At 43.1% G+C, this 12,634-nt stretch overlaps 1 protein-coding gene across 2 annotated transcripts in view; it reads right to left on the bottom strand.

The window, feature by feature from the left end:
• Il2ra (interleukin 2 receptor subunit alpha) overlaps positions 1-3,848 on the bottom strand; it is a 41,650-nt gene extending 37,802 nt beyond the window's left edge. For both annotated transcript variants that reach the window (XM_048461089.3, XM_048461090.3), the window contains exon 1: positions 3,577-3,848. In XM_048461089.3, coding sequence (XP_048317046.3) covers positions 3,577-3,643 — 67 coding nt within the window. In that variant the 5' untranslated portion in view covers positions 3,644-3,848. The remainder of the gene's footprint in view (positions 1-3,576) is intronic.
• Positions 3,849-12,634: the final 8,786 nt, after the last annotated feature.

Raw genomic sequence — 12,634 nt, 5'->3', positions numbered from 1 at the left:
CCTCACCCAACCATGTAGCCCCAGGCAAGCAAAAGACAAGCAAACAAAAACCCATCTCCAGACAACAGCAATAAAAACTCCCAAACGATAACAAAGCAAACTCATGCGAATCGCATATGCAGATTAATACCAAAGCTGACCCCCCCACCATTCATATGCACACATTTCCATGTGAACACAAAAATCCCAAGAGTCCTTGTCTTTGGGGGGAATGGAGTGGTGGAGCTGTAGAACACACAAGCTGTTGTCTCAGAGCGTGGCCAGTTGAGGCAGAAGTGGATGGAATCAATTACGGCTTTTTTTTTTTTTCAGTTCTCAAAGCTAAATGGAGCATAAGCGTGGATTATATACCTAGCTGTCTATTTAAGACATTTAATAAAAAGTCATGACTCTTTCATTAAGCATTGACAATACTTGGCAAAGGCCCATCTCTCCAGGGTCTATTTTGAAGATGAACACAGCAACGGTGGCTCTAAAGTGTGGAGACACTGAACGATCACATGTGAAGCATGGGTCATAATAGCAAAAGTAAAGATGGGAAATTCTGGTGTGGGCAGCAGCCTTTACCAGAAGGGATAATTAGACAAGCGTATCACCTTAATGGGTTTCCACACCTTTTGTCTTTTGACTCTACAGGGATAAAGATTTGGTTACAGAATTCCTAGAATGAAAGATGATCAGAGGGTATCTCAGAATTTCCACAATTCTGAGAAAGGCGCCTGTAGTAACCCGCTGTGTTGGCAATATCAGGGAGAATTCTCTTTTTAACCACATCCCAACGCCCAGTGATATAGAGACTAAGAACACCCAAGTTGACTAATACATCCCTTGTGCCACATCACACTTTTAAATGGTGGCTTTGGAAATTTTCAGAATGAAAATCTGCTTTATGAATCAGCTAGAAATTGCATATCTGTTGGCAGTCTGTTTTATTTCATTAAAGACCTCTCCCTTGCCCCGAGGAATAGAAAGACTTGTTTATTTTTCTAATCGTTTTCAATTGAAGATTTATTTATTTTATATCTTTAGGTGTTTGGCCTGTGCATAGGTCTGTGCACAAGGGCATGCTGTGCCTATGGAGGCCAGGAGAAGCTGTCAGATCCTCTGGAACTGGGAGTTACAGATGGTGGTGAACCACCATGTTGGGTTCTGGGTCCTTTGTAAGAGCAACTACAGCTCCAAACCAGGGAGTCATCCCTCCAACCCCATGAATTGTTTAAACTGGATGCTTCCTGGAGGAAAAAGGAATCTGAAATGAGATCACCTCTTGTGCTGGGGTAGTGTCTGAGACACTTCCGACCTCAGTACTCCAGTACATTTCATCTTCTTTCCCACTGGGAACGAATTTGTCTCTCGACATAGCTCCTTGCCCGTTCCCCCTCTACTCTCAGCCGGGGTCGCCACTGGTCCTGTTTTCAACAGGAAGGACAAGCTGAGTTTGAGCCTTGCAACCATGACGATCTGAGTTTGGGGTTATTCTGCAGATTCATGCCATCCACACTGCCAAGTGATTAGAAGTTGCAATATAATTTTTACATCGGGTTCATCAAACGTGCTCTATAAGTGGTATTCCCTAACATTTTTCAAGTAGTTTTTCGTTGCCTACCAAATGCAACTGCAATGTTTGGCGCTGTGGGTTCGAAACGCAGCTCAGTGGTAGAGAACTTGTCTAGCACATTCAAAGCCTTTCTTTTCTACCCAACAATACCGGAAAAGAAAAGAACTTCCTGACCAGGAATTTAATTCCTTTGGCCTAGTTTCTATCTTTCTGTACTTTACCCCATATTCCCATATTCCTGCCCAGGATAGAGACCGCATGGGACCGCTTATTGATTCCCCGTGCACCTCTGTGTCTTGTCCCACGTGTCTTCTCATCCTAAATCTTCCCTTACGGAAATTTACCAGTCTCCAGGGCTCAGCTACCTTCACGAAGACTTCTCTGACAGCTCCACACTCCACAGCTCTAAACACACTTCAACCTATATTACTGCCGTTTCTCCATACATGTATGCATAAGAAGTGTATGGGCAGGTGTTTTGCAAAACCAAGCAAATGAAGGACTCGGAATGCTAACCCACAAAGACCATTTGGAGCTCTTTATAAGTCAACCGCGGCTCATAATAACACAAGTTTACGTGAAATACTTTCCTCAGAGATAGAACACACTTGATTGTGAAGACTTGGTTGTTTTTGACTTGGACTGACCTGGCAAAGACTGTGTTGAGGGATAGATGCTGTTGAGTGAGAAATCACATTAAAAGCTTCCTAAAATCATGGCAACCTTAATTCCAAAGTCACAATGCTCCTACACCAGGTCACTGTGTGGCACAACATAATGTGGTCACTTGCCCCAAAATCAGCAACCAGATTCCATGTAAATGTCTTAAGCTTTCTATTCTCAACACATTTTATGCATTATTAAAGAATAAATTTTTAGAAATTAATAGTATGAAATTATAGGCTCTCAAAAATACATATTTTTATCCTGGTATGATGGTATGTACAGAAGCAGGTAGATCTTTATAAGTTTGAGCCAATCTAGTCTATATGGCAAGTTCCAGACAACCCAAGACTACATAGTGAGCTATTCCCATTTCTCTCGATATATATATTTCTCCCAAACCTTACTTCTCTTGCTGGATTAACAAGAAAAAAAAGCAGCATTAGAAAATCCACCCTCAATTAAGAGGAGTTATTTGATACCCAAGTTAGTGATTTTTATTTTTTAAGACAATATCTGAGAAAATCCATGATGATGGAATTCACTACTAACATGTGTGTCCATATGTACACATACAGAGCTACACACAGAGAAGGAGAGACAAGCTGTGTTCTAAAATGAGTATATTTATGTTTTCTGAATTTGCCATAAAATCACACTCACAAGGATCTCCCCAAGACAGCAAAACCAAAACATCCCTGGGAATGAAACATTTCTGAAGTCCTAAATTGTCTGCTTCATATGAGTTACTCATACCTCAGGCATATTAAATCTGACTTTGAGAGGACTCTAGTAGCTTTTTAGAATTACCATACAGCTGTGTTTAGGAGTGTAGAGAAAGAATAAAAGAAAATGTATTAGGTGGGCATGGTGTCCCAGGCCCATAATCCCAGCACGTGGGAGACTGAGGAAGGGAATCTCCAATCTAAAACCAGTCTAGGCTTTATAGTGAGTTCTAGTCTAACCTGAGCTACATGACTACCTGAAAGCAAGCAAATACCAGATAGGTGGAGCACATTTATCAAGAGTTCAATGTCACACTTGTTTCTGCATAGTGAAGTTTGAGGCCAGCCTGGGCTACATGAGAATCTGTCTCACAACAAACAAACAAACAAACAAAATCTATAAAGGACTATGAATGATGAAATCCTTCATGCCATTCTGAGCAAAGTTTATAGATTAGGGGCCACTGAGACACAAAGTGAGGTTCTGGTGAGCCACATTCAACAGGTAGAACCTCCTTCTCACAGTTTTCTACCTTAGTACTCTCTCTGGTTCTGCAGCTGAGGAGTGTTAGGCTTCCCAAGAGTCCATTAGCCTTCCCAAGATTCCCAGGACATCTCCTGGCCTCTTACCTGTACAACAACTGGGTACTGTGATGAATGAGAGTAATCCTAGCAACAGCAAACGTGACTCCATCATCCTGGCACGTGGAATCAGGATGGAGCAGGGAACTTGGATGAAACGCTCTTCAGTATGTTGGGTCAGCCTCTTTCCTGCATCCTACTGGGAGGATGCCAGGACAAGGACTGTATCCTCTTGGGCTGTCCTCTTGGCTTTTTATAAAATGTCAATGACAGTCAGGAGTTGTTCTATTTAAGCATTAGCCGATCGTCTCAGCAGGAAGTTGTGCCTACTCTCTTCTGTGATCTCATATAGGAAGTGTTTTTTTGATGACAATATAGTTTGCGGTAATTTCTCAACCAGGTTTTTTTTTTTTTTTTTTTTTGTCAAGCTTAATTACTGGGAGGTGTGGGCTGTGTTTGGTGAGAAGGATCAGGCTCCACTTATGAATCCTTTCTTGCGCTTCACCCATAAAAGGAAAGGGAGATTCCCCTGCCATTGCAGCAGGGGTGAGCAAGCACTTCTTGGCAGTGGTCTCATTTGAGGTTTTGTAAGCTGAGCCCCCTGGCTGGGGGGGAGTCCCAGAGGACTCAACAGAGGCTGTGGAGAGAGGAGAAGCAAGGTCATGCAAGGGCACGGACGGGCAGCTTCGGCCAATGATAGACACTTTATCTAAATTGGTCTGACTCTGGAGCTCTCTTGAAAGTCTAACTGGGGGCTGGAGAGATGGCTCAGTGGTTAAGAGCACTGACTGCTCTTCCAGAGTTCCTGAGTTCAGTTCCCAGCAACCACATGATGGCTCACAGCTATCTATAATGAGATCTGGTGCCCCCTTCTGGTGTGCAGGTGCACATGGAAGGAAGGCTGTATATATAATAAATAAATAAATCTTTAAAAAAAAAGTCTAACTGGTTCCAGGCTGTGCCACGTGCTTAGAGGACGATGACAAACAAACCTGTTCAGTCCATGCATAAGGTTTTTGAACAATTTGAATGCATGGCTCATTGCTCCATGGGTGTAGGACACACAAATTCAGAAGATGGTCTGGTGCCCAGATGAATTTGCACTCTTGCGTATGGCTTCTTCCAGGAGACCTTTCAAAACCCTTTGTATTCTCTCATAGTGTCAACATGCTGTCTTATCCACCATTTATATACCTTTTAACCTCTAGCTTAGTTGCTGTTCATCTTGTTTTGTGAATAAGATCTAATGAAATCTTGATCTTCTCCCTTGAGAGAAACGCACACCAGCATATAGGCTGGTAAATCTATAGACATTTCCAGGAGCATCACGGGCACTTTGAACTCTAAGAGTCTGGGGATCTTGGGTTAAAGGTACCACGCTGTGGGCTTCTGGAGACAGACTATATCCAATGTATTTTTGACATCACCACTATAATAGTACATAACACACATGGGTGGGTGCTCAGCAGTGATACATGAGGACACATGTGAACATGAACATATAACACACATGCATTTTAAGTCACTTCAGACAAGTCCTTGTGAGCATGTGTCAAAGATTTGTTTCAAACCTGCTGGAAATAGATAGCTTCCACTAAGTCCCCTTCAAATATTCCTTCCTGGCAAAGACTTCTAAGGAAGAAAAGGTAGTCTAGATGACCCCAATAGATTAGCTTAAACACTTAGTTAAAGGTCATTCTGTTCCTTCAGGACAGGTGATTGGTCAACTGTATAAAGATGAGTCTCAACATATCAGGAAGTTGTTCGACTCTATTATCAGAAGTGTTTGGTATTTCTCAGAAGAAACTGTTCATCATATCAGGCACCAAACATCTGACCCAGATTGTCTCAGCTTAGGAGGTGAGGTTTTGCTCTTTCTAACAGCACAAGGTGGCAGTTGGCTAGGGATCGTGATGCAGAAGAGCAGGGCAAACTTAGCAAGGATTGTTGCTTGTAATGGACGGATTTGTTCAGGAAAGACCCAAGGGTTGTCCTTGAAAGGAGAAGGTAATCTTTGTATATGGATCCTGTGGGCGCAGGTTGTGGTCAACTGTTAACCAGAAGTACAGTTGGGTTGGTGGCTAGAAGAAGGTGAGGGCAGAAACTTCAGTTAAATTAATGGTGAAGAGGATTTTGAAGAATAGAATAAGATGATTGGTACTGAGCCATTTGGACATGTCCAAACAGGGTGGAGCATGATTTTTATCATCCTGGCTAGTTTTAAGTCAATTTCACACCAGCTAGAATTATCTGAAAGGAAGGAATCTCAACTGGGACGATGTCTCCATGTGATGTGGCTGTAGGGTGTTTTCTTAATTAATGATTGATGGGGGAGGGTCCAGCCTATTGTGAGTGGGGTCTTCTTTAGGCTTGGGGATCCTGAGTGCTAGTAAGAAAAGCATGTCGAGGCGACCACGATGAACAAGCCAAGAAGCATCTGCCTATGGTCTCTGCAACAATTCCTGTCTCCAGGTTCCTACCCTGTTTGAGTTCCTGCCCTCATTGCTTTTGATGATGAACCATTTTATGGAACTTTGTTATTTGGAAATAAACCCTCTCTTTAGGTGAAATAAACCCATCTTTTTGCTTTTGGTCATGGTGTTTCATCACAGCAATAGTAACCCTAAGACACCCAGGAATGCCACATGGGTATGGTATGCAGGGAAGAGTTAAATTTTCAGGGAAATGGAGGCTGAGAGATGCTAAAATACTCTCTAGACATGGAATAATGAAAACCTAAATTTGGTTATTATAAATCCAAATAACATGGAAGCTTGCTGGCAGAGGATTTGTACAGGGGAACATGCAGTTTTTAATACCTGAATATGGGAGGTAGAAAGCAGAAATTGTGGGCTTTGGGGGAGGAAAATTTTACTGGCTTGAGGTAACCGCATGAATGGGCTGAGTCCAGGTGCTTGAGGCTAGCATTACGCACGCAGTAGAAAGATGGTTTCACTCACAGAGAGGAGCTAACTCTCTGCTCGGGCAGATCTCTTGCTCACACCCTATGGGACAGTCTTTGAAGGTGGTCTGTTCACCGTCTACACTAACACGCGATTCCCAGTCTCCCCCACCTTCACCTCACTCACTTTTACCATAGAGTTTTTGCTGATCAGAGTCAAGACTGGAGAGGAAGATGGGAGGAACTGGGGGAGAAAGGTGAAGAGAAGTATAGTCTCCTCTCATTTCCCTTCCCTGACCCTCCTGCTTTGTCACCGTAATTTCAAAAAAGCCACCAGCCCCAGAGGGCCTGCGTTTGGTCATCCTTTCTCTGTTGCGGGTGGTTTTATCCTGCACACGAAAGGTCACTAAGATGAGAACTGTATTGCATTCTTTTTTCTTTACATATGAGGCATTTTTTAATACTTCCACTAATACTTTTTGAGTCAGGATCTCTGTATGAAGTCCTGGTTGTCCTGGAACTTCTCATGTAGATCAGACTGGCCTTGAATGCACAGAAACCCACTGTCTGCTCCTGAGTGCTGAGACTGAAGGTGTGCACCGCCATGCCCGGCTTCCATTTCCATTCATTTTCGGTAGGTCAGTGTAAAACAGTCACAAGAACTGTTTGGACACAAGCATTTTGTATAAGTAGCCATCTTTGCTTTCTGTTTTTTTTTAAATCCTATTGCCAGGGTTTATCTATTATTCTCTAGGTTAACTTTGCCCTTATTTTCTCTGCTTCTGGAAAGTCTAATACCCTACTTTTAAAAATTACTCTAATGTTTTTCTTTAACATTTTCAAAAAGTTGGGAGTTTTGTTTTTTTGTTTTGTGGCTGGGGATGGAACCAAGGGCCTCACATGTGTTAAGTACATGTCCCGTTGGTGTTAGGTACATGTCCCATACTGAGCTATGCACCTCCATATTCAAAGCCTTCTTGGTCTAAAAACTGAAAGATGATGTCTATACTTACTTACAAGGTGCTGTATGCAGTACATACATGCAGTGTGTAATAATGTAGTCTGGTGATGGTATTTCCATCTTCTTGGATTTTTCATTCCTATGTGTTGGAAATATTCAGGTTCTTTTCTCATACATAAGCTGTTGTAGATTATAATTATCCTACCATGCTACAAAACATTAGGACTTCTTCCTCCCCACTAACTGCACTTTAGTACCCATTATCTACCTTTCAAAAGCATCTGCTAAGGGACTGAGAGATGACTCAGGTTTTAGAGCACTAGCTACTCTTCTTAAGGACTCGGGTTCAGTTCCCAACACCTCCATAGCAGCTTACAACCATAACTCTAGTTCTAGGGCATCTGACTCCCTTCTCTGACTTCCAAGGCTACTGAACACACATGGTGCATTTACATGCACACACCAAAAGACTAATACATACCAAAAATAAAAGCGAATAATTTTTAAAAGATGTTAGTTGAATTATTTTATCATTGTTTTCAGTTGTTAAGACATGGTTCAGGATGGGGCATAGTTTAGTGACAGAGTACTTGCTTAGCATGTATGAGGCTGTGATCCCCACCATAACCCTATCTCTGTCTGTCTGACATGTTTAACGTGGTAGGCAAGACATCACAAAATAGAGACCCAAATAGCAAGAAAATTTACAATATAGAAAAGGCTATGAAGGGCTGGGAGATGGCTCAGTGGATAAAATACCTACCACACAGGAGTGAGGGCTTGAGTTCAGATGTCCAAAAACCAGGCCAAAGCCAGGAAAGCATGATGGCTGCTTCTAACTCCAACACTTGGGGGGATGGTAGTGGGATCCCCAGAACAAGCTGGTGAGCTAGACTGTCTGAATCAGGGGAGCCCTGGGTTCAACAAAAGACTTTTCTCAGAGAACGAAGTAGAACGTGACCAAGGAAGACACCTGATGTCAAATATGTCATGTGCCCATGTACACATACCTAGGAGCTCATATAACCACATGCATGCAAATATGCACACATTCTAGGGCCACGTATATGTATAGGAAGAAAATTAGCAAAAAGAAATGAGATAGATAGGAGGATAGAGTTTAAGGAAGAATGATGGCCAGGGATCCAGATAGAGCGGAAAGACCAGGGTAACTTCAGGGGCACAATCAAGAGAGTAAAAGGAATCCTAAAAATCACTTGATGGTGATAGTTTATGGTCCCTTTTGTGACCTTAAACCTTTCCCTCAACACTACAAAAATTTTTGGATTGAATTTCTTCTTCTTATTCATACATTCCAGAGTTGAGTTGACTTTGACATGTTAATGCCCTGAGCACAACTTTCAGTGCGAGCAGACATAGAGGGAGCTGTGTAGCCGAGCTGAGTCTCACGACTCCCCTCTCCCTCTCCTCCCCATTACTCCCGTCCACCATGTCTACAGAGGACACGCACGGAAGGGAGAAGCTGAAACTCAGATCAAAGCACTTCCGTTCTGTCAAGTAGTCCGTGAACACATGTTGGCCGAGGACCTGCAATTAAATCAACTGTTACACTGGGCTCTGAAGTCAAGAAGTCAAGATGTCATCGCTGCCCAGAACCTACTCGAGAAGAAAAAGAAACCAGCCTATGAAAAGGGAAGCAATTGCTCACTGATCCTTGACACCCTCAGACTTGCCAGTTCTACCTGAGTGACACCACATGAAAGCACCCTTCACGCTGTCATTTCTCGCCACTCTCTGAAGAGCCAGGTGCTCCTTTGTGGTCTCAGAAAGAGAAGAGGAGAGGGGAGAAGAGGGAAGGGAGGAGGCATGGAGGGAGAGAAGGAAAAGAGGAGAGGGGAAAGGAAAGGAGAAAAGAGAAGGGGAGAGTGGGAGAGGAAGGGAGAAAAAGGAGAGGAGAGAGAAGGGAGAGAAAGAAGGAAGGAAAAAAGAGGAGAGGGGTAGGAAAGAGGATGGGAAAGGGGGTACAGAGAGGAGAAGAAAATGGAGAAGAGGAGGGGAAAGTTGAGGAGAGAGAAAAGGGGGAGATGTGAGGAGGAAAGGAGCCTTCATTTTCTTAGAGGATGGCTAGGAGTAGCTCAGGGAACTCATCATTTATACATTTGTTGCATTTTTAGGTGGTTTTCAGCCAATGTGGCATCAAGCTTTATTTCTTAGACATGGGCTTGGATGTCCACCTACAGAAAAGGTTTCCCCTTTACACAGTCCATGTGCTTGTGAGTGTATCGTTTTGTAGTATTCAATTCAATAAATACTAGTTAAGAATCTAGGAAGTGGGTTCTGTGCCAGAGTATGGCATCAAAAATGAATTGGAAGGGATTCCTGCCCTTAAAGAACTGACAATCTAACCATGGAGATGGGACAGCAGAGCCAGACAAGCTGCTATTAACTGTAAAGCATTCCAAATGGATAGCTTCCACAGAAGCCAAAAGGAGAGGGCATGGTGGGGAAGGGAGGCAAGCAGGCCTCAGTCCCTGTCAGGTGGCTGTTGGAAAGACAGCTTCACTGTGGCTGATAACTTCCATCATTGGCAGATATGTGGAAACACTTTAGATTCTGCCCTATTTGGCAGCAGATAAACAGGCTTCTTTCTCTCAAACTGGTGTTAAGAGAAGACGGCGACCAATTCTGTGAAATCTACAGGTGCATCCTGTTATTGTGGCACAGGGCTGAATTTCTCAGCTTGTAATTTCCACTCGGGTTTACCAGACAGGGTCCTGTGGAAAACCAGAATCCACTATGCACCAAGGAACCATCCTCTGTACAAACGCTGAGCTCCCTAGGAGTACTCTGACTTGTGAATTGCTCCTCTAATAAGTACTGGGAGACCATTAGATTGTCAGACTCACGAGTTCAGTCCTTATGCTGAAAGTCGAGCATCAACTTGGCTATGATCTGCATCTTATGATTCCCATCCCCCCCCACTCTGTGTGTGTGTGTGTGTGTGTGAGAGAGAGAGAGAGAGAGAGAGAGACAGAGAGACAGAGAGACAGAGAGAGAGAGAGAGAGAGAGAGAGAGAGAGAGAGAGAGAGAGAATGCATGTGTGCAAGCAGGGGTTTGCATGTGTAAGACCAGAGGAGGTTGATATTGAGTGTCTTCACCTTCCTCCAAAAACTGACAGAGCTAGAACAAGGGCACTCTTCATTATAGCTGGAGACAGGGTCTCTTACTGAACCTGGAATTTGCCAAATTTTTCTTGATTAGTTGATTCTCAAGCCCTGTCTCTGTCTTCTTAGTACTAGGATTCTAGGGCACCACTTACATTGGGACCAGGCCTAGGTGTTCATGCTTGTGTGGCAAGTGGTTTATGGGCCGACCCATTCCCCAGCCCATGATCCCCATTTCTATTGAGTGTTTGCCATGTGGACATCAGGAAAGGTGCCCTTAGTCCCTCTGCCCTTGTTCCAGCTCAAAGGTGAACAATAGAGTAGCTTAGTCTCTCAAGCCAACAGTGGTGAACTCTGGTGGCGTCTGGAGGCAAAGATTGAGGTTCTGTGTCCCTGGGCTGTGGGTGTTTGGAGGAAGGTGAAGTCATGTCTGTGTCGGTTTCTGTCTAGACATCTTAACCTATCGTTTTCCAGTTGACTTCATTGACTCAAACATTCTGCCCTCTCTCGTGCTTTTCTTTCCAGTGCTGGTGATCAAATGCAGGGCCTGGCACACGCTAAGCAAAAGCCTCAGCACTAAGTTACAGCCCTGGTTCCTCCTTCAGTCTCACCTTCCTAAAGAACACACTTCTCCCTCCTTTTTCCAAGCTGATCTTAAGAAACGGCCAAAATACCATTGAAATTAATCCCAAATTCTTTAGCCTGATATTTACCAGTTTTCATGTTCGGTCTCTCCTACCTCTGCAGTAGAAATTATCCACTTTTTCTTCACACTTTCTGTCCAACCACTAAGCCTCCAAATGGCCTCCTCTTTGCTTAGTTGTCTTTGAAAAATCTGTAACTTTAAATCCAGCTCATTCTTTTTTAAAAAGTTAGAGTAAAGTAATTATACAAAACAATGTATTTCATTAGGACATTTTCACACACACACACAATGTACTTGAACATATTTACTTCTCAATTACTTTTAAAACTTTTCTCCTTGTTTTGAAAATTGATTTTTTTCCTCATGTAATATATCCTGATTACAGTTTCCCCTCCTTTTAATCATCCTAGTTCCTCCCCCTGTTCCCATCCAGATTCACTCCTTATCTGTCTCTCATTAGAAAAAAAAATAGGCTTCTAAGGGGTAATAATAAAATATAATATAAAATAAAACTAAAACTAGCACATTGGATTTGAACAGAACAAACAGAAGGAAAAGAGCCCAAGAGAAGGCACAAGAATCAGAGACCCACTCATTCATACACTCGGGAATCCGAGAAACATTAAACTGAAGGCATAATATATAATCAAAGAGCCTGGTACAGACTCACGCAGACCCTTTGTGTGCAGCTCTGGCCTCTGTGACTTCATATGTGATTGGATCATGTTGATTTAGAGAGCTTTGCTTTCTTGGTGTCCTCCGTTCCCTCTGGCTCATTTGCTCTTTCCATCTCCTCTTCCACAGGGTTCCCTGAGCCCTGAGGGAAAGGACTTGATGGAGATATTCCATTTAGGGTTTAGTGTTACAAGGTCTCTCATTCTCTGCATGTCTAGCTGTGGGTTTGTTCCTGTTTGCTGCAGGAGGAAGCTTCTTTGAGGATGACTGAACAAGGTACGGATCTATGAGTGTAGTATAATGTCATTAGGAGTCATTTTATTGCTACATTTTAATTGTTGTTTTGTTTTAGAATATAAGTATTTGGTTTCACCCTGGGTCTCTGGGCTATCTACTGTTAGATTCTTGGTCACCCAAGTAGTGTGGGATATGGGTTCCATCTTGTGGAGTGGACCTCAAGTCGTATCAGACATTGGTTGGTTACTCCCATAACTTTGTGCCACTATTGCCCTAGCATGTCTTAAAGGTAGGACAGCATTGTCTGTCCAAGAATTTGTGGCTGAGTTGGGGTTTACTTTTTGGTATGTGCAGAATACCTTCCAGTACCAAAGACAACAGAACATAGAGGTAAGGTTTCTATGCAGGCATCAGCTCAACTTCTCCGTGTGCAATGAGTTGTGTAGGTGTTGTCTGTAGCAATGGGGCCTTGCTGTCAGTTCATTGAGAGCAACCTATTGTCTTGGCAACAGCCTAGGTTGTTTGGGGATTCCCACGGGACCCCTTCAGCCAAAAACTC

Source organism: Myodes glareolus, chromosome 14 (assembly GCF_982192425.1).
Source record: "Myodes glareolus chromosome 14, mMyoGla1.1, whole genome shotgun sequence".
NCBI lineage: Eukaryota > Metazoa > Chordata > Mammalia > Rodentia > Cricetidae > Myodes > Myodes glareolus.
Note: the sequence above shows the minus strand (reverse complement) of the source record. Positions and strands in the feature narration are given on the sequence as shown.